This window comes from Durio zibethinus, chromosome 2 (genome assembly GCF_047325235.1).
Source record: "Durio zibethinus cultivar Kanyao isolate XHJ-2024 chromosome 2, ASM4732523v1, whole genome shotgun sequence".
NCBI lineage: Eukaryota > Viridiplantae > Streptophyta > Magnoliopsida > Malvales > Malvaceae > Durio > Durio zibethinus.
This window is the reverse complement of record NC_143163.1, coordinates 8,799,295-8,822,825: the sequence shown is the minus strand read 5'-3', so window position 1 is coordinate 8,822,825 and position 23,531 is coordinate 8,799,295. Positions and strand designations below refer to the sequence as shown.

Genomic DNA, 23,531 nt, shown 5'->3' with positions numbered 1-23,531 from the left:
ACATCAATGTTCATACCAAAAAATTTAACTCTTGGAATTAGAAGTAAGAGCGTAAAATATGGCTATTTCATACATATTCAATGAGGTAAATTGTATAAAATTAATAACATAGGCCAAATGTTCTATTGTGAGGTCATATTTCCAAAAGGTTGAAAACCACCATAAGCTAATCTAAGTCTACCATTCCTAGTACCAGCAATAAATGAAGTATATTGTTCATCAAAACACTTACAAGCAAAAGAATCTGCATGATGCCTTAATTTGTCATCATCCACCTATTTTTCTTTATGCCACCTCAAGAAAAATGTTGCCTTAGAAAACATACAATCTTTGCAATCATTATTTTAAAGAAAAATATGGTAAAACTTTATGAGAGATATTTTTTTTTGCAAACAATCTTACCATTGACTTTCATTCAGATGAATGACAAACCAAACATTCTTCTGCATTTTCATTCTCACCCTAATAGAGAATACAATCATTACAACACATATCTATTTTCACATAATCAAGTCCGAAATCAGCTATTACTTTTTTTACCTTATAATAGAAAGCAAAAAGAATATTTCCATTAGGGATTACTTCCTTAATCATTCTAAAAATGACATTAAAATCAGTATCACTGATGTGATATAATGACTTAGCATAGAGAAGTTTAACTATAAAGGATAACTTTGAATATCTATTACATCCGCATACAAGTCTTCTTAAGCATCATTTTGATAGTCGATAAAATTTAGTAACATAAGAATTGAGTTCTTAATACATACCCTCCACATCACATTCAATATCAAGTTCACCACTAAATTTTTCATCTTTATCTATCACATGAAATGCATCATGTAACTTACCAACCATGTCATCATGTCAAACCTCTTCATTATAGGAATCATTGTCACTTTTCATAAAATCATCTATTATTTCATCGTATAAATGCCAAGTTGTGTAAGATTGAAGAATTCTATACTTGAATAAATCAAATCCATTCTCAATTCTATTCTTCAAAACCACATTTTTATAGCTATTAGAAGGCATCAAATGTCATTTGCCACATCTGGTTAATCAAATGTAAATCATATGAAATTATTAACTCTTAGTACATACTCAACATTTGTTCAGTTGTCAATAATCATCCATTGTTTATTTAATACCATCAGTAATAAGTTAAAAATTATAACAATAAACCTAAACATGCAAATATAATATGTTGAAATTAAAATAGCAAAATAATAATAATTCTAATAATCACAAAAATAAATTAATAAATATAGTATTTATTATTATATTTTTTATAAATAAATAAAATTAAAACAATAATAGAATAAATTATTCAACAAATAAATTAAAAATCCAAATAAATTATTAATTAAAAAATAAATTCTGTAATAAATGAAATATAATTAATAAATAATGTATTAATTACAAAAAAAAATTACTTAATAAGTACATTACAATTTAATTTTGTAACCATATAATAAATAGAAAAATAAATTGTTTAATAAATAAATTATTCTTTGTGATCATTTTAGATAAGCTTGAATTTGATAAATGTTATTTGAAACAAAAAAGCTAATTTATTATTTTTATGAGATATAAACTAATTTCATAAGATATACAAAATTACCTAATAAAATATAATAATTATAAAAAATATGTTTAAATTTATGTAGTCATATAGGATTTGTTTTTTAGTGTTTTACTTTCACCAACTACAATTATTCAAACATGTATAAATGCAAACAAATGAATAATTCAACGCAGCATGTTATATTAAAAAAAAGGTTTTCAAATGTTGAATTCTAAATACAAACGGGTTGTAAACAGAAACACAAAACAGGTTAGGTACCTCTGATTAGTGTGCATGTCAAAAGGTATTTTGATTTGGAGATACGACACTGTTTCTTATTACAATATACCCAAATGCAACTTTTTTTTCTTTTATTCTCCTCTCTTTCACCTGTTTTTTCCTCCCTCGTCTCCATACAAACTTTAATAACAATCCGTCGTCAAATTCAAAATCCTAGAAACTGATCAAGATCCTCTATCAACCCACCGTAAGTTGTTAAAAACTATTATCACTAGTGTACCAAATATCCAAAAAAAATGCCTTAGATCTAGGTTATAACTTTTGATATTTTTACCCCTTATACCGTATTTTCAACTACCAATAGTCAGTTAAGTTTCCTTTAAACCATTTTTCTTTTATCGAATCGTTGTTTTAAAAATACATTAATTCGGCTAAATATTTTTCTCTATTATTGTTAGGCTTTTTATTACGTGTATATTTCACTAAGTTGTGGACTATTTTTAGCGTAGTGATTTAATCCTAGAGAAATAGGATTTCAATTAATAATTTAATTAAGATGCTTACATAATTATAGTGTTAATAAAATTTAAAAAATTTTTTTTGCTGTCATCAATTAATAAAATCCAACTTTCCAACCTCATTTTTTTAATATTTTTAGTTATTTTGATTTTCTTGTTTTTGTTTTATGTGGTTTTCTTGTTTTTCATTATAAAATTTCCATTAAATAAACATTTCTTTATAAATAAAATAAAATAAATCAAAATAAATAATGAAATTTATTTCAATAAAAAAAATATGTTTGGAATGCTAGTTATTGAATCCTTATATATATATATTGATTATATTTTATTCAAAGGGTTCTTAATCTTATTGGCTATGCTTTTGTTTATTTAAAGTCAATAATAACCATTGATGTTATAAACCTTGTGAGTTTCTCATTATCTTTATGTGTATCTTCTTTTTTTACTATGTATGTGTTATGATAAATTTTGATGGTTTTGTTCATATTTATTGAAACTTAATAATTCAAGAAACATATTGTAATATAACCAGTTAACATTGGTGGCTGGATAAGATCTTTTAGATAAAAAAGTTTTATTTTCTTTGACATTTTTAATTTAAGTTGTAGTTAACTTTCTTTAAACCTTGTAACTTTATATTTCAAGTGTTTTGAAGCCACCTTGCTATGGTTTATATAGAATTAAGCTATAATATGGTTGGCATGGGATATCCAAGTCACTTTATTATGGCTAAATTTAACTTATATTATAGGTTTGAAATTTAACTATTAGGACACTATTTCAAATTCTTGGAGATCATTGGCAAAAGCTTTCAAAAGGCATGTGAAAGAATTGTATATGAAATTATGTTTTCCCAACATTAGATCATGTTTCCCATATAGTAAGGCTGTTAGTTATCAATGACACATTAACACTTTTACTTTATTATGTTAATGGGCTTCTAAAGCTTTTGCTTGCAAGCAGCAACTTCATCAAATGATGAATGGCTAGGGTAAAAACTTGGAATTTGAGGAGAAAAAGCAATTCACATGCCTATTCATCATAGGTAATATAATAATTTTGGCTAAATATATTTATATATGTACTTAGTTTACATTCTTTCATTTTATTGGCAAATAATCCATTTTCTTACTATATGTACATTCTAATCCTTTAAAATAAATGTAGTCAAAACACAACTTAAAAATAATAGAATGAGATATTTGTCCTAGTCCTAGGTGAAATAGCACGTTTGTTACGTTCTTTTTTTCCTTTCTTTAGAAGCTTAAACAATTTATGGTCAGGTATGGTCATTATTAGATTCCTTTGATGTATATATAATATGGTATTCTTAATTTATAGCTCTTTGTTTTTTGGTTAAGAATTCTAAGAAATGTCATTTATTTTTGCATGATGGGAATCTTTTCTTTTCTTTGTAAAAGATAAAATTTTAATGGTAGTAAAGAGGTTTCTCTTACAGTAATAAATTGTTTATAGACAATTGTGCTCGGTCATTCTAGCAAGGTCAGCATTTTAAAAGTTTTATTTTCTGTAATGAAATATTGGTATTATTTCCCCTATGAAGTTAGCTAATTTCATTTAGTGTTTATAAATTTTACCATACTCATCTATGCCATAAAGTAGTTTTTTTTTTTTTAGGGAAACTTACCAATGCCTAACCTTATTTTAGTACTTAATGTGTATGAAATTCTTCTTCAAAATCACCAAACTACAGTGATAGTAAAACCAAAAAGGTGAAGTAAGAGGTTTTGCATGGTCTTGGTAATGCCTTAGCTTATATTTTTATCTCACTTAAATTTATTTACAAAAGAAAGGAAAATGGGTGAATATATTAAACTGCCAATTATATGATTCATGTCACTTAATCAGTGAATAAATTTTGATTGATAGGATACATTTAATTATTACATTATTTTTTACTCTAAAAATAAAAACAATGTTTTGAATATGCTTACATAGTCTTGAGTTTCTTTAAACTTGATAAGAGAACTATATATGCAAGCACAAAGAATGTTTAATGATCGCATGTACACACGATTGCTTGCTATCATTGGTTTGGCAATCAAACAGGCTATAACAACTTCTTATAAGTGTGAAGCTAAGTTTGTAAGTTTTTATTTGGCATTTTTTCTCTTTTTTTTTCCTTTAATGTTTAAGATATATGGTGGTTTTTATTCACTATTTTCTATTAATTTTTTCCTAACTAGTAGAACTTTCCCTAAATCCAAGATAGAAAAACATAAAGGAAAGGTTTCTACCCTTATTATTGGTAATTATTTTCTGCCTTGCAAGGTTTCAGACTTGTACTGCTTTAAGTTCTCTTATTTATTGCTTGATAAAAACTTTTGCAATAACATTGAAATGTGTAACTTGCTAGGTTGTTTCACCTGCTAAAAGAAAGCATATCAGCTCTTCCAAACTGAAAAAAGCAATATGAGTATGGATACAACTTTCTCAATATTGAAATGGCTATCTCTTACAAATAACTAGCTTACGTATGGCACAAAAATTTTGACCTGTAAACCTTGTCTATGCTAAATGTTTGTATTGGCTTTGGCTTCCTACTGCTAGTTTTAATGTTTAAACATAATTAGTTTATAAAGTTTCTAATATAGAAATTAGCTTGAGAATCATAACGACAATGGAAAAGTTTTAGACATTTATAGTTTTAGTTCAATGACAACGTATAAAACATTTCAATAAGAGAGCCATACAAGTGGTGAGTAAAGCTTGGTTACTTGATGGCATTAAAAAACAAGACACACAGCCTTTAAAAGCTTATAACATAGTTTTAGATCTTGCTATTGATGGCAAAGGAATCCCATGGGATAAACAAGATCCTGAAAAAACAGCATTTGAATCACTTTCACCAAAAGTATGCATTTCTCTAATAAACTTTAAGAGATAGTAGATGCACATTGTTTGTTTCAATTCTTTGATTTAATTGCTTGTAGCTCAAGCTATATGGAAAAAAAGAAATCTAAAAGGATAGCAAATTACAAGAACAAAGTGGCCAAATATTTTAGAAAGATAGGATATTGTCCTTTGCATCAATAAGTAATCTAGCAAATTTTATTTAGTAATTATGTATCCACAATTCTGTATTCTTTTACGTTTGTTGATTTTCAAGCTTCATTAGTACAGGTGTTGTATCATGTAACGAGATAATGTAGTTGTGCAATAATTTTTTGGTAACAATATTAGTTGTTTTTAATGTTAATAATGTTGTTTTAAAATCTTTGTTAACTATTGGTATCAATATAAAGGTTGTTATAAAAAGAATATTTGCATCAATAATTTTGGTTGGTAAATAAGATGAATGTTGTTGTGCAATGACTTTTTGACAACAATAATAATCGTTTTTAAAATTGATAAAGTTGTTATTAAATATTTATTTACTGTTTATAATGATACAAATATTATTGAGAAAAGATTGTTTGCAACATTAATATTTGTTTTTAAATATCCTTAAATTGTTGCAAAAATAAATAAAAATGACAAAATTGTTGTTTTGTAAGAACTTTTGGAAACAATTTTTATCATTTTTAAATTAATTATTGTAACTACAAAATAATTGTTACAAAGTAATTTGCAACAAAAAATATTTTGTTGTGCAGAAAATTTAGGCAACCAAAATATATTGTTATGTAAAAGTTTTTGTAACAAAATATGTGATTGCTAAATAAAAGTTTTGACAACCAGATTAAGTCATCATTTAAATATTATTTATTTATTAATGACAAAAAGCAGTTGCAAAATACATTTTTTAAAATGACTTTCAAGATGATGAAAATCATTGAGTAAACTTTTAATAATGAAGGTACATGCAATGACTTTTTTTTAACTTGAAAAAACTTTTATATTTTCTAATTTAAGATAATTTTATTTAAAAAAATAGTTTGGATTCATAAAAAATATATATCCCATGGTGAAGCATGGCTATCACCCTAGTGTTTGTTGAAAAAACCATTTTCTCTATATGATAGGTATTGCATATAGTTAGTCTTAATCTCATTTAAGTTGTTGAATTTTCTCACAACTGTTGTTGCCTTACTTATTACCTCTATAATCCATGATATTAATTTTGTAGATTTTGAAAAAAACAAAGGTGTATACATGGCACTCCATAGTTCTTCCAAAATCAATATTATTTTTTATTTTTTAATTTTTTAATTAAATAAATTTTATTAAAAAAAAGTCTATATAAGTAAGGATAATAAAACAATTCATATCCAATGGATTTTAATTCATTTCAATCCAATTGGTTATTTTTTAAAATTATAGTTAGGTCGATATAATTCTTTTTAAAATCCGATTAAGGTGTTCCACATGGTACCACATTTGACTTTTTTTTCTTTTTTTTTCTTGCCATTTCTTTCGTTTTTCTATTTTAGTTTTTAACTTTTTTAATTGGATAAATTTTGTAAGAAAAATCAATGGATATAAAAATGATAAAATAACTCATATTCAATAGGTTAGGTATGTTTTCCTTTTTAAAAAATCTAAGATAAGATCAAGGTTTTTTTTTTTAAATCAAACTCAAGTAAGATGAAGGTTTAATGTATTTAATCTTGTCCCAAATATATATAAAAATATATATTTCATTATTTATTAAATTTTATATTTATATTTATATATGCATTCTATTAATAAATTTATTATTTAATACTTTATTTCAATAAAAAACTATATTTATACATAATTAAAATATAATTTTTATTTAAAAATATTTTTATAAACATTATACTAAATTAAAATTATCAAATTAATTTTTTATCAATTTGGATTAGACGTGGGTTATATATATAACGAGCTGGGATTAGGTATCAATAAATAATAACTTGATGTTGGGTCTAAATCAAAGTAGGATTGAATTATTAAAAAGTAAGGTCAAAGTCAAAGTGAGCAAAAACCCATCTCAACAAGTTATAATCTTTAAATGGATGTGTTCATTAAGCACTCCTAGTAATTTGCCTTTTTGTTAGGCTTTTTTTTATTGGTTTTTTTCTAATTATCTATTTTAGTATTTCTTATTTATGTTTGAAAAAATAAATTAGCAATAAAAATGTTTGTGTGGCAACCTATTTGGCTTTTTTTGGCCTTTTTCTTTATTTTTAAATTTTTTTAAAATAATATAAATTTTGTAAAAAAATGGAGTCAATGGAGATTAAAGTGTCAAAACAACCCTTATCTGATGGGTTTTGATCAGTATATTCAATAGTAACCTTTTTTTTAAATTGAAGTCAGGTCGATATAGGATAGTTTTTCCTTTTAAAAGATTAAGATCGGGTCAGAGATGGATTTAGAATGTTTTATCTCACCCCATCACAAGGTATATATAAAAATATATTTTTTTATTATTTATTTAATTTGATTTATATATGTTTTATATTAATAAAGTTATTATTTAATACATTTATTTAATAAAATATTATATTTATATATAATTACGATGTAATATAATTAAAAAATTATATTTTATGAATATTATATTATTGAATTAATTTTTGGTTAAATCAGACTAGATATAGGTTATACATATATATATATATACATGTATATATATATATATATAATCGAGATCAAGTATAAGAAATAATCCGATATCAGGTTGAAGTCGGAACGAACATAAACTCGCCCCAACCTGACCCGTTTTCATCCCTAAGTGGATAGCATCCCGATTTGACTCTTTTTTTTTTTTTTCCCTTTTTGCTTAGGCCATTCCTTTTTTTTATTTTTGTTTTCTTTTTTTAATTATTTATTTTAATATTTTTTAGTTATATTTAGAAAAATAAATTCAAAAAATAAACTTGTATTTGAATTTGTTATAGAAGTTATGAAAATGAAATGCATTTATTATCCATAAATTAATTGATATATTTTCACTAATCATTACTTTTATTCAATAATTATAAATGAAATTATACTAATTAATTTTTTAAATTCAATATTATTAATTATAAATAAAATTTGGGACCTACAGCAAAGCAAAGGTATGTTGCTAGTAACAATATGAAGATTGGAGATATCTAAATTTAGTTTGTTGAATTATGACAGATCACTTCATGTTTAGCCTTTTACATCATTTTAATTACTAATGTCATATCATATAAATTCAAGAACCTCATCATTAGACAAAAGACATGGCAATAATAATTTTTTTGTTTAAATGCAATTGATTACTTAATTGAATAGGTCCATTTTTAAATAGAAGACTTAAACTTGATTCATGTTCCTTAAAAGATTAGATTTTAGCTTACGAAACCAGATAAGATATAATAGTATAGTTATGCATAATGAATGTTGTATTATCTCTACAATGCTCATTCAAAGGACAATGTCAGTTGATTTTGTGTTATCCATTAAACGTCAAAACATGTTAAAAATTTTATCAAATAAATTAATAATAAAAATTATTCTTAAAGTTATTCTAATAGTTTGATAGCAATTTAAGAATATTTTTTAACTTCTTAAGTATTCAATGAGAGTACTATCATTCTCTAAAAAAGTTTTATCATCGGATTCATTAAAATTTTTTAAAATTTTATTATTTTTTAAATCAATAAAATATTTTAATAATTTGATAAGATTTTATTTTGAAATATATTTTTTAATAATTTAGTAGAATTTAATTATAAAATTTATTTTTTTTAAATCATTAAACTTGTCAATAGTTCAACATATATTTTTAAGATTTAAATTTTTCAATAATTTGATAAGATTGATTTCAATTTTTTTTTTTAAAAAAAAAGAGATCACTAAATTTTTTTAGTATTTGAGTAAGATTTAATTTTAAATTTTAAATTTTAAATTCTCTAATAATTTGATAAGATTAATTAAAAAATATTTTTTATTAAATTTTTTTATAAAACCCTCAAATAATTTTGTAGGATTCATAGATTTAGTTTAAAAATTATATTAAAAATTTTGATTTAAATAAATAAAATAAAAAATTACAATATAAACAAAAAAAAATTAGCTAATTTAAAGAGTGATACAACTCGACTTGACTATGACTTAAGAGATGGCTCGAATTATCGAGTCAAGCGATCGGATCAAGTTGAGTTATAAGAGCTATGTACAGATTTATAAATCTAGTTATTAGATCCTAAAAAATTTAAACCTTTAAATGGTATCGTTTTTTTCGAAATATTTAAAAATCAAAATTTATTTTTCCTTAATTTTTTCCTCTTTCCTTCTTTTTCTACCCTCAATTCCCTTTTACCTCTCTCTAAAAAACTTAAAAATTGACGTCGGAATATTCAAAAAGGGCATGGGAACTTCAAGAATATGTGGGATTTAAAAAAAAAAAATTCAGAACCTAGGCACAAAACTAGTTTTAATGACGAAAATTTCAAATAGCAAATGAAATATTCAAATTTCGATAGAAAACTTGATCAAAAATTTTAATTTTACCTAAAAATTCAATCAAAAATTTCAAAAAATTTTCGAAAACCCAAATTTTAATTTGTTTTCGTCTCCTTAGATCTCAATCACACCTAAATCTAACTCAAACCTAAAATCAAACGAAGAATTTTGCCCAAAAATTTTCCTAAACGGAACACTGCCAAATTTTTGTGCTATATTTCTTACTCATATTGCTTATTTTGTGCTCCCTCTCTTTGTTGATGGGTTCTCTAAATAGGCATTAAGTCCTAGTTTAGACACAATTTTATAGCAAAACAAAAATCCCTAGTTTAATTCCACTAGGTCTCAATCTGGGAATCCAACTTCAATTCCTATTCGAATCTTTTCAAAATATTAGGTTAAAAACACTTCTTCTTGATCACACCAACAGACTCTAATAAAAATTATATCCTAAATCCATCAAGATATTCAATTACTTTTCAATTCAACTTTTTCAATTTTCAGATTTTTTTAAAAAAATATAAATCAATAAATTAACACAAATAAAAATAACCAAAAACTAAAAAATAAAAAATCTTAAAAAATAAGAATATGAGTGCAACTCCAAACTAAAAAAGATGTTTACAATTAAATTGAAATCGAAACCATTTTTTTTCATTATTATTTATGGGTAGTCACCCCATCACATCTTACAGATCAACTGGTACACACTTAAGACCAAGAAATATTTGATAGCCAAAAGAGATAGAGAAGTTACGAATTTTCTTTTCATTTTTTATATATATATTGAGGATGAAATATTTAAATCAAACTCTTTGAATAGAAATAATATGCGTCACCGGAAGTTTCGAATTCTTAAATACCAATGATGTTGGTATCTTTCAGAATGTTGCTTGCAACCATCTCTATAGTGTAAAGGCTGCCAAGCAACCAATTACTTGATGTTGGCACCTTATAATATTGTCGTAAAGGGATCTCTGGGTGTCAAATGTCCGTGTCTTAACTTGTTACGATAATCTTTCAATTTCATCAGCAAGTTCTATCGTGAAGGCCCCAGTGGCTGGTGAACTCGAGTTGATGCCAAAGCCTTCGTAAAAAGGCCTTATTTGATGGCATAATCATGCCACAATTTAAATTTTATTTAACAGACCATAAGTTGGTTTGTTCGAACAATCAGCAGAAGCAAATGACTATAACTAAAAGGATAAAACAACACAATTTAAGTGGCAACCCGGAGCAATTCAAAGCAATAAAACGCAAGTTCACCCACTCTCTCAACAAAGAAGATAAGAGGGTTATTATGTAGATTTTTTAATCTGATCCTTCAAAGCTCCAGTTCGTTTGTTTTCTGGAAGCCTCTAAGGCTTCCAGAGAATGGTGGTTTCAGCGATCATTGATGTCACAACGTAGGGATCCATGTTGGACGCTGGCCTTCTGTCTTCGAAGTAGCCTGTGAATTACATTAACAGGAATGTTAAATGCGAGGGATTCATGAGATGGGAACTCACGAGAATACAAAAGAATGCTAACCTTTTCCAGCTTTCTCAGTGTCACGGCCAACACGGATGGAGGCTCCTCTGTTAGCAACTCCCTGGAGTTTGGACATTTCAATCAAAATAGTCTTAGAAATAACAAAATAGAGATTTATAATTACATGTTTGCAAATGATGAAAACTATCAGAGACTCAATGCATTCCGTGCTTGTTAACCAAAGCATGCTAAATGCGAATACAGTGCCAACTTACCCAACAGAACGTGTTGATATCAGCAGTCTCATGACGACCGGTCAGGCGTCTTTCATTACCCTCTCCATAGGCAGCAATGTGCTGCTTGTGGCGCAAACCCAACTTCTCAATCGCCTTCTTGATCACATGGAAGCCGCCATCATTTCTCATTGACTTGGTGCTGAAAGAAAATTTTAGTTCAAAATTTACTCTTCACGCAGGGAAAAGAATTAATATATGCAAAAAGAGTATATACCTGTAGTTCGTGTGAGCCCCAGCACCATTCCAGTCACCCTGATTACGGAAAAGAAATGCAAAGAGAAAAAAGCTAAAGAAGTATACCAAGAAAAAAAACAGGTAAAGTTGAATGTAGGGGAAAGGGTAGCATTAAAACAAACCTGAATGGGTTTGGGATCGAAAGAAAGAACCACTCCTGCGATTTCAGTGATTCGCTGTTTGAACAAGAAAATAAAAGATGTTATGGTAAATTACTTAAAAAGGCAAATTCAATGAGTAAATACACGAGCACATGGATCATACCTCAAGTATGTATCGAGCAACCCATAATTGATCCCCTGCAGCTATTCCAACCGCTGGACCAACTTGGAATTCCCACTGTTTACACAAGCACAAGACCAGATAAACCATAGATCTTCCATGGAAAATAAAGTTCTATAGAATAAAAACATCCTCCTAACAAAGAAACAAAACACACCTGACCCGGCATAACTTCACCGTTGATTCCACTGATGTTTATGCCAGCATAAACGCAAGCTTTATAATGGGAATCCACAATGTCCCGGCCAAAGGACTTGTCAGCCCCTACTCCACAGTAGTATGGACCCTGCATGAATAAAAGAAACTTGGTTTAGACGATCAGGTCCGATGAATCTAAACCAAAAGCTCAAAGCACAGCTGCATTATCCACAATTTGGTTAAACACAATAGTAATCAAAAAGTGCCTTGTGATAACTGTACCTGTGGTCCGGGAAACCCTCCAACTGGCCATCCAAGAGGCCACTTAACGTCCTTTTGAAGGAGAGTGTATTCTTGCTCGATGCCATACCTGATTTCAACAGCCGAAATTAACAACAAATGAAAATGATAGAATAAATATCTATGTAAAACTTGTCAAATCAAACTGCGAAAATGTCATTGTTGCTTTATGCTTAGGTAATTGACCAAACAAGACTTTCATTATCAAATTATATCATTATATTGTTCGATCGAAAAAAACTTAGTAATTTTTATTGAATTTATAAATTATATATTCCACATCCCAAACAGTAAAGGGAGATGAGTTAGCTGTTTAACCATTGACTTCATCATTAGCACTGCCAAACCGACCCAAAGTTAGGTACTAGATAAGTGATTAGGTGAACATCTGACAATCATAATAATATAAAGTAATTAAATCCTAAAGCAAAACCCTAGTTTGGTATCAAGTTTGAAAGTGAGTTTTTCTTTCAAAAGTTATTTTTGACCTAACTTTATTGTTAAATAACAAAAAAAAAAAAACTTTTCGATTTAAAATTTTGATTTGTAAATCCAAATTAAGAAAAAACTCTTTAAAAGATATTTATACTATTCAATCATAATTTTTATGGGTAAAATAATTTTATTTTCCTCATATTTCTAAACTTTTTTTTTTTGGCACTTACACCTTTACATATTTAGTTTTAGATATTTTAATTCATTATAGCATTTTTTCATGAAAATTTTATAGATTTTAAATTTTTACTTCATATTTTTTCACATTTAAAACACATTTTTTCCAACCGTCTTTTTAAAAAAACCAAACAAAGTACAGCTAGAGTTTCTACGAAAAAAGGCGCTACATTTTTCTTTTTGAAAAGTCTAATATTGTTGACCAAAAAGAGCCATTAGCCTTAAAGTCGACGCTTTGGGTGAAATTTAGTAGCTAATGGCAGCTTTAAAAAAGCAAACACCCACAAAATAACATACAATCCACCTTTTGATCTCATTGCTGGAAAAAGGAGGGGAAAAAAAAAAAACAGAAAGCGCAGCTTCAAGTTGAACGAAATAGTAGCTGGTTTATAAATAAAAAACAAAAATACTAACCAAACAATTCTTATTTCCCAACAAAAATGGATTGAAAATGATAAAAACTTTCGTGTAAGCTAAAAAAGAAAAGGAAAGACAGGCTTGGACATGGCGATCAAACAAACAGGAAGACATCCAAAAACCGTTACAATAATTCATATAAAATAAAATAAAATACCTTTAAAAGCTCCATTATTTAGTTATACATAATAATGATATAAAACCAAGAGATAAATTATTTTAATTTATTTCCAAAATAACTCATGGAAACCTTCAACATAAACAAACAAAAAAAGAAAGAACATAAATAGAAGACAAGGACTGTCTATATATGCAATTTCCTTTCACAAAAATTGGTGAGGCCACAATTTTCATCGTTGTTTGTTGGACCCATTACACGTTGAACCCACTGGGAATATCGGATAATAATATCACTAATAACATTCACAAACGCCAAATTTTACAATTTAAATTATTGGCTTTACCTTTAGTTTTCTTTTTAAATTAAGTATGAAAAATATAAAAAAATATTAATGAATATTAAAGAATTAAGGGTAATGTTTTAAATTATTCAAAAAGAATATCATCACCTAAGTTTTGTAACTTTTTTAAACATTATTATATTTATTTGCATATAAAATGGCTTGGTGAGTAAAAAAATTTACAGCTGGTCAGCATTAAAGAAGGCAAATACTCGATTTTTCTAATTATGACTTTCATTTGTTGAAGTTTGTAACTTGCAAAATTTAAATTTGATAATTTTAGATACAATATATAAAATAAAAATATATTTTATATTTATTAATATAAATTATAATATAATAATTTTTATATTTTATATAAATTTAATACAAAATAATATTAAAAATATACAAATAATTTTATTTACGTCAACCATCATACGTCAACATACCAACCCAAGAACCCAACCGCCAGTAAGTCGCCAAGTTTGAAGCCACCTAACACATGGCGACCGGTAAGTGATAGTCATTGGTCAATATTTTCGTGTTCCCATATTTTTCTTTTAGTTTTTACGAGACAAATGAGATTCCAACTTAGATCTGGAATTTAGGAATGCCATTTTTAATTCCATTTTTACAGAGCGATCATTAAAAATAATTAATGAAGTTCCCAAAAGTATAAGAAACGGTAAAGAAAAAAAAATTACCATGGTTCCTCAGGGACAACCTCAGGGTGACTAAAGATCTTGGCAGCCTTGAATCGCTTGTTGGTGGGAATGGGGTCGCCGCCTGGGGTGTATGCATCACACATCACCTATGCAATGACACAATTACCCCTCTTCACTTTCTTATTGAAATCAAATAATACTATACTTATGATATATTTCGTATATTGGATTATAATAAAATAAAATAAAATGACATAAATTAAATTATATTAAATAATATTATTTTATTTTATATTTGATGTATATAAAAATTAAGATAAAATAATTTATTTATTAATTAAAATTATTTTTTAAAATTTATATAATTTAAATTATTGATATAATTTTTAATTATATAATAAAATATACAAATTTAATTTCATAAATTAAAAATAAATTTTTTTATTTTGAAAGAATTATAGAATAATTTAATTTTTTATAATTTTTTTAAATATAAATCAAATATGATATAAAATAATTATTATTTTATTATTCTTATATATTATTATATAAACCAAATATAATCTTAATATACTATAACATAAAATATCTCAGTTCATTTTTCAATATTAATTGACTAAAGCCCAATACTTCCTAAAATAAAAATGATAGTTTCAGGTATGATATAATGCCTCATAAGAAAGTATAAAAAAAAATGAAAATGATAAATTTAAAAGTTTAATAAAAATTATATATAAATTTAATAAAAATAAAAAATATATATTTTATATTTTATATGTAAACACGATAGGACAATATAGGTTCCAAATAGTCAAACACAATTCTTTAAACTGCCAAGTCAGCCAAAAGAAAAAAGTTTGCCTAAAATCACGGGACCAAAGAAAAAGTAACGTGGAAGAATTAATTACCAAGATGTTGTTCCCTCTCCTAAACGGATCTTTGAATATCGCCTGAGGGCTGATCCAGTCAAATGCCACAACAAATTGTTAAAATAGAAAAAAGGAATTTTAAATCAACAAACCAATCTCGAATATACTTTTCCCCAGAAACCATGATTTGTTTTAGTTGAAAACCAAAAAAATAAACGTACTATAGAATGACTTCACTGTCGTCTCCGGGGGCCTGGTTCGTGCTGGATCCATCGTAGTTCCATTTGGGGAGTTTTGCAGGGTCCGCCACTGGTCCGGGCAAAGTCTGTAGAAGCCAATATAGTATACTATTATTATTAATTGCTATGGTAAAAGCAAACATCTTTTGAAAAACCCAGATCATAATATTAAACAAAATGAAAATTTGAACAGTAAAACACACCCTTGCTTTGCTCCTCAAGTCCATACCAGATCCACCAATCCTGAAATAGAATTAAGAAAGCGTTTCAAAATATCAGTAATTAGTCTGAGATTGTACATGGGGGGAAGGGGAAGGGGATGAATAGAAGATAACGACCATATATATTCAGCTATGATCTTTTCAGTGGTCTCACTGAGGTTGAGATTGATGAGATCATTGAGGAGAGCCATGGCTTCAGCTGCTGCTATTGGCTACTTTGGAAGGAACAAATACAAAGAGAAACTAAGAGGAGAGGGGTGACTATTAGGCTTTGTTTGTTGGATTTAAATAGGAAAATTTTACAAAAAAAAAAAAAGTTACACCACCTAACCCATTGTCACCAACCAAACTAGGAACAAAAAGATAAAATGGAAAGTTCGTAGAAAATATATATTTACGGCCCCTGTTATGTAATTTTAAGTGGCTTCAGCTTTTTCGTCTTTTTCTCAAACCCCTTCTTGATTTGATTGGACAACACCTAAATGCTTTAGTCAATATTGACTAAAAAAAAAGAATATTGTACCATTCACATTTGCGAAGACGTTTTAGGTCTTATCTTTTTTCTTACTTTTTTCTTGGAGCAGTTTAGATTGAATCACTATGAAATTATGACCATATATTTCCAATATTATGGCTAATGTTGGAGATATTTTTATTTTTTTCTCCCAAACTCGTTAGATTTATCATTATTTAGCTTTCAATTCGTTTTAAACCGCAAAAAAAAATGTGAATAATTCATTTTCTTTTCTTTGAAAAAGGATTATAATTTAAAAATGTGATACTCATTAACGAATTTTTAATATATCTCGAATCCTCGATCCAATATTAAATATAATCTTTCTCTTAGTAGTTAATGATCAAGAATTAGTTTAAAATAAAACAATTTAAAATTTGTAAAACATATGATCAATTTAAATATAATTTATTTAATAAAAATAAAAAATATATCTTGTTTTGAAAAAATTACCTAAATTTTATTAAAATAATAGTAAAATAATGAAGATAATGGAAAGGAAACAAAGCATGGAAGTCCAAAACGGGGTGAAACACAGTTTTGGGTCATTCAGTCATGAGTCACGAGTCGCTGCGTGTTTCACAGGACTCAAAATTATTCCTTACATCCGTACAGATTGGCATTGCAATTTACATTGTTTGGGTCGTTCTTGTTCAAGGTGTACATATATACTGGAAAAAAAAATGTGAGAATTACATTCAGGCATTGAAGTAATCGTCCAATTGTTATTTTTCAAAAAAACAAGATAGATATTATTAATAAAATAAATTTATGTTTTGTTTGAATGATAAATAAAACGAAATTTTTATTTGGTCATTAAATGTTCTAAAATAATATGATTACAGAATAACAAAAATTTCATCGAATGAAACATTAAATAATAGAAACAATAGTTATTAAAAAGAAAGAAAATGACTCAAAAGATTAATTTAATTAATTTATATATTATTTTTAAAATATGATATTTAATAAATTTAAATATAAATTTAAATATTTATATTTTTATACTCAAATTACAGTATATATTTTTAAAAAAAAAACAAGCGAGTATGAGATCGACAACCATTACTAAAATATTTTCAGAATAATATGAGTTTTAATTTGTAATTTAATACTACGCCATAAAAAGGAGCTGGCAGTCTAATGTCATTAGACCAACTCTTACAAATAGATAAATGCTGAACCCGTTCCGGACCACCCATCTAATCACGTTCTGGTTTATATCACGGGATGGCGGGGGCGGCAAATAAATTTCAACTACACTTCAAAACAGAAAAAAGGAAAAAAAAAAAAAGTTAAAAGAAAATTGATCATGTAGTGCTATGGTTTAAAACATTAACCTAAGATCATTATGTGATAATTGGGATATCATAAATAAATAAAGAAATTTGACATATTTATTTAGATAATCATGATAATATGCGAAATTAAAATAATCCTTAGAGTGATTAGGTTTTTTTTTTGTTTTTTTTTATTGGCGGCACTTAATAAATAGTAACCGTAATTCTTAGAAGTAAAAATGAAATCTTAGCTTATTTTATTAAAATCTTAAAAGCCTCCCATTAAAGGCTTGTAGGGCCAAAGATCTATACAATCGTCAAATCATACTAATATAATAAGATATGCAAAACTTATACTTAGGTAACTACATTAAATTATTTGGACTCATTTACTTTTTTTATATTATGACTAAACTCATTAGCCGATTTTATTAAATTATTAAAATTACCAATTAATAGTAGTCCATTTACGAAAAATTCTTACATTCTTCCACTTGAGCAATATTAATTAGGTAGCTTGATTTCAAGAAAACTTTATTTAGAAAATAAAACTCCAGGTTGATTTACTTTACTTTTATGTGGCACAATTTTAAAAATAATTTAGTCTATTGAGACAATAACTTAGTATTCATGTCCAATAAAATCATCTAATAATAAATCATGACAACCTTTATACCTCTTATTAACATAAGACCAATCCACAGTTACATGTACTAGTGATTTTATCACTAATGGAACTTGGTGTGGCTGTATGTAAGAAATAATACCGAAATGTGATCTCAATGTATTATTTTCATTGTCAATCCTCTTGCTGATTTCTCTAAACTCGCTAAGAAATCTCTATGGCATTCAGATGTGCATGTATGTATCTTTAATATCCTTGAGGTTCCTTAATGGTGTCATAGATAAGATATACCCAAATGACAAAATAGTTATACTTAAGATAGATATCAAGTCTTAAGATTTCACAATCCATATAACAAACTTTAATTTTTCAAGTATATATGTACTAACAAAATAAAATAATAATATAAAATATCAACCAATGATAATCATCATTTGAGCATGGAATCAAATATCACATAGATATTCCAAGCATAAAAAGAAAAAGGGTCTAACATAAAGGTAAACCATGATGTATGAGTATGAAATACAAATAATATAGTCCCACTAATGAATTACATCAAAAGACCCCAAAATACCTATGACCAAACACTATAGGTATTAATCATTTAGTTAAAGGATCATCAATCATATTGTCAATCTTACCATTTTTCATAAAATCTCTGACTTTAAGATATTTTATCTCCAAATGTTTAGACCTAGTAATACTTTTATTGTTTATAGAAAATAACATAATAAACCTATTATCACAATAAATCTCCAATGGTCTAGAGATGGATCAAAATATGAAGGCCTAAAATAAAATTCTTAAGCCAAATTGCTTGTGTAGCAGCTCTTAACATGCAACAAACTCAGCCTGTATGGTGGAATAAACTAAGAGTGTTTGTTCACACTCTTCTAAGACACAGCTCTTTCAGCCAACATAAAAATATACCTTGAAGTGGACTTCATGTCATTTTGAAAACCAATGAAATTAGAATTTGTATATCATACTATCTTAAGATTTTCCACCTTTCTAAATACTAACATATAGTCTTTGGCCTTTTGCAAGTAACTTATCACTTTTTAGTAGTAACTCAATAATCTATACCAAGATTATAAAGATATCTTCCAAGAACTTCTACTACAAAAGCAATATTTGACCTAATGCAAAATTGAGAATACATGAAAGTCCCAACTACATTAGAATATGGTATGTTTTTCATGAATTTTTTCTCCAAATCATTCTTTGGACACCGACTAAGATTAAGTCTATCATTTTTCATAATGAGTGCATCTTTAGCCTTATAGTTTTGCATGTTAAATCTATTATGTGCGCAATCAATGTAAGACATTTGCAATAATCCCATCAAATTTTGAGACTTATGTTTATGAATTTCAATTTCAAGAACAAAAAAGGCATCTCTAAAATCTTTCATATCAAAAAGTCTTGAATAATAACTACTTAGTTTTGTGCAACAGACCATTATCATTACAAGTCAATAAGATATCATCCATATATAAAACAAGAAAGATACACTTATTTTCTTTGATTTTAAGGTATATACATTAATCAACTTTATTTTATTTAAAACTCAAAAAAGTAACTATCTCATCAAATTTCATATACCATTGCCTAGAAGCTTGCATAAGGCTATAAATTGACTTTTTAAGTCGATATACTAAATGGTCTTATCCATATTCTTGAAATCCTTCAAGTTGTATCATATAAACCTTTTCTTTAATATCACTATTCAAAAAGGCCATCTTCACATCAATTTGATAAAGCTTCAAGTCAAAGTGTGCTACCAAAGCCATAATGATCGTAAAGCTCTAATAACTTTACCAAAATTCATAGGATCAACAATATGATTGATGTCATAGTCACTCTTTCTAAAATAAATTACATAATCATTAAAGATAACATATTTGTTTTGTTTGAAAGATCTCTTTAAAAACATTTCAATCTCATTTTCTTAAATTTGAGGTACATTAATAGGAGTAAGATTGATAGAAGAAGGATTTGTATCCTGTTGCCCTTTGATCTCGTCTTTCAATGGCCACAGACACAACATGGCATTATGTTGTAGGTAAAGGAATGGAGATATGTTTAATAGGTTCATTGTTATCCACAGCCTTTATCACACCCTTATTAACAACATCTAGCTTAAAAAACTGTCACTTGTGACTATCAACCTTAATTCCATGTGAGGACAATAAAACCTCTATCCCTTGGAATGGTTTGGCTACTTTATGAAAAAGTAACGAGTACCTCTATGTTTAGTCTTTCTTTCATATGGATTATAGATTTTAACTTCTGCAAGACATCTCTATACTTAAAAATGGTTCAAGTTGGGTTTCCTACCATTCCAAAATTCAAAAGGTATTTTAGGAATAGATTTACTAAGTACTCTATTAAATATATATAAAGCAGTTTTAATATTTTTGCCTTAAAGAGATTCGGAAAGATTGGTTCTACTTATCGTGCTCCTTATCATATCTTTAAGGGTGTGATTTTCATTTTTTAGCCATACCATTTTATTTAGGACTAATAGGCATAATATATTGGGCAACAATCCTACCCACTTGTAAGTATTTGGCAATCGGTCTCATGTGCTGTTCAATTTCACCATGTCTACCATAATTCTCACCTCTTTGAGTAGACCTAATAACTTTGATGACTTTCCCTATTTGTTTTTTGACCTCAGTTTTAAAATTTTTGAAATTTTCAAAACATTATATTTTTCATCAGTCAAGTAAAAATACCCATAGTGAGAATAGTTATCAATAAAAATAATAAAAACTTGTTACCACACAAGGTAGATGTAAGAGGTCTATTAATATCAATGTGCACAATTTTCAAAAAGGTTAGAATTACAATTTGTCCCTTTTTTCTTACTCTTAATTAGTTTACTCCTTATACAATCAACACAAGTGTTTAATTTTTCAAAATCAATGGAAGATAAAGTACCATCTTTTTATCAATCTTTATATTCTTTCATTAGAGATGTGACCTAACCTTTTATGCTACAACAAATAAGAGTTTTTCTTTAGTTAAAAATCTTTTAAGCACTATTTTTTCAATATTATTGCAACTATATTCATTATTGTAAGCCAAGCACAATTTATATAAATTATCAACTAGTTTAAATTCACTAACAACATTTGAATTTAAAAACAAATCAACTTTTCTATTTCAAATGCCAAAATAGTAACAACATTTGTCCAAAATAGAAACTAAAATCAAGTTCCTTCAAAACAAAGATACATGAAAAACATTTTTCAAAATAAGTTCAAAATCATATTCTAAATTTAAATATATTATTTTTACTAGAGGTGTAATCGAGCTGAGCCGAGCCGAGCCGAGTCAGTATACTAAAGTACTTAAGCTCGAGCTCGACTCAAAAATTAAAATTTGAAATTCGACTTGAATTAAATCAAATATTATTTTTAAAGCTCAAGCTCGATTTGAAATATAAGTTGAGCCGAGCTCAAATTCGCTTGAATCATAATAAAAAATTTTAAATTAAATTAATATATTAGAATAAAAGAGAAATCATCAAATTTAAGAAAAAACCCAACAAATCTAAATTTTTATATTAAAAAAAGCATCAAAACTAATCAAATTCAGTAATCAATAATCAAAATTAGATTCCAAACGGTACAAAAATACTAGCTTTCTTAAAGTAAAAATAGCAAATTGTGAACTGATCCATTATAACTATAACAAAAGCAACCAAAACCTATAAATTAGATTCTTTTTAATAGAAAATAAACTAAAATTTCAATTAAAACCTATAAATGTAATCATAAAAAAAAAACATAAAAAGGAAAAAACTTATTAGGTTTCAATTGAACATGAAATGGGTAACTAGATCTAAGAAAAAATGCTTTAATTTTCTTCATACGAAAAAACCAAAAGAAAGTAAGACATTGAGTGAGAAGGAGAAACAATATGTTTTTAAAATCTCAGTGTTTGTATGGTTTTTTTTCTTTTTCAATGTGATATTTTAAGAGAAAAAAAAGGATAAAGTAGTAAGCTGTCGGGAGGATGAGGGAAAAACAACAATAGATGGGATTTTAGGTTAGAATTAAGTGTGTATATATAGGGAGGGCAAAATCATCCGAACCCGTCGGGTTTCGACTCGACCCAACCCCTTAGGGTCGTTTTTTTTTTTGAAAATCGGGTATCGGGTCGGGTAGGGTCGGGTAGAGTAAAAAAAATTTCGGGGTCGGGTTTTAAGCAAACCCGACCCGACCTTACTCGACCCGATATATATAAAAAAATTATTTTTTTAATTTTATATTTAATTATATATTTAATTATATATATTTTTATATATATTTAATTTTATATTTATATTTAAAATAATATTTTATTAATTTCGGGTCGGGTCGGGTCGAATTTGATTTTATACAATATCGGATCGGGTCAGGTTTGGGTATTAAAAATGAAAAAAATATCGGGTCGGGTTCGGGTATTGTATATTTAAAATCGGGTCGGGTCGGGGCGAGCAAAAACCCGCCTCGACCCGACCCGTTGCCATCCCCATGTATATATATATATTCAAGGCTAAAATCGTAATTTCATAATTAAAAATAAAATTTTATATTAAAATAAAAAAAAAACTCGATTAGGTTTGTGAGCCATTTAAGTCAAGTATTAAAATACTTGAATTTGGCTCATTTGATAAGTCGAACGACTCGAGCTCGAGTTCGACTTGACAATAAACAAGCTAAATTCAAGTGTTATTCGAATTGAATTCGAGGAGCTTACAAGTACATGTGTATCATTTACACCCCTAATTTTTACATAACTAACATTTACTTCAGCATTATTTTCAACCTTAAGTTTAGCCTTTTTCTCACTTGACTTCAGTTTGCTTTTAAACCTCAGCAAGGTAACAACAACATGAACAATTGCACCACCATCAAGCCACCATGAATTTGGTGGGGCATTAACAAAATAAGATTCAAAACAAATGAGAGCCAGAAAGTTACTTTATTATTTATTTTTTTCTCTAACCAAGCTTTATATTTAAGGCACTCATCTCTCACGTGACATTTTTTCTTGCAGGAAAAACACTTGATGTCTTTTTTAATGACAGCTTTAGAACTTCCTACCTCTTTAGTTTGACCATTACTCTGTCCCTTATTGTCCTAAACTTTCTTACAAGCATTAGGAACAAATC

The 23,531-nt window shown here is 27.2% G+C and overlaps 1 protein-coding gene across 2 annotated transcripts; it reads right to left on the bottom strand.

Moving 5' to 3' along the window:
* Positions 1 to 10,770: 10,770 nt before the first annotated feature.
* On the bottom strand, positions 10,771 to 16,201 carry LOC111309228 (glutamine synthetase nodule isozyme-like). 2 transcript variants are annotated; one of them, XM_022908209.2, is made up of 13 exons: positions 16,060 to 16,201; positions 15,925 to 15,964; positions 15,704 to 15,807; positions 15,522 to 15,570; positions 14,653 to 14,759; positions 12,399 to 12,486; positions 12,136 to 12,264; positions 11,961 to 12,035; positions 11,819 to 11,872; positions 11,677 to 11,714; positions 11,442 to 11,601; positions 11,227 to 11,287; positions 10,771 to 11,146 (listed from the first exon to the last, which is right to left on the bottom strand). In XM_022908209.2, exons 1-13 carry the CDS (start codon positions 16,131 to 16,133, stop codon positions 11,055 to 11,057), a joined length of 1,071 nt encoding a protein of 356 aa, XP_022763944.2. In that variant the 5' UTR covers positions 16,134 to 16,201; the 3' UTR covers positions 10,771 to 11,054. The 2 variants fall into 2 exon arrangements, with proteins under 2 accessions (XP_022763944.2, XP_089605742.1); XM_089749616.1 differs by having other exon boundaries at positions 16,097 to 16,201.
* Between the last annotated feature and the right edge of the window lie 7,330 nt (positions 16,202 to 23,531).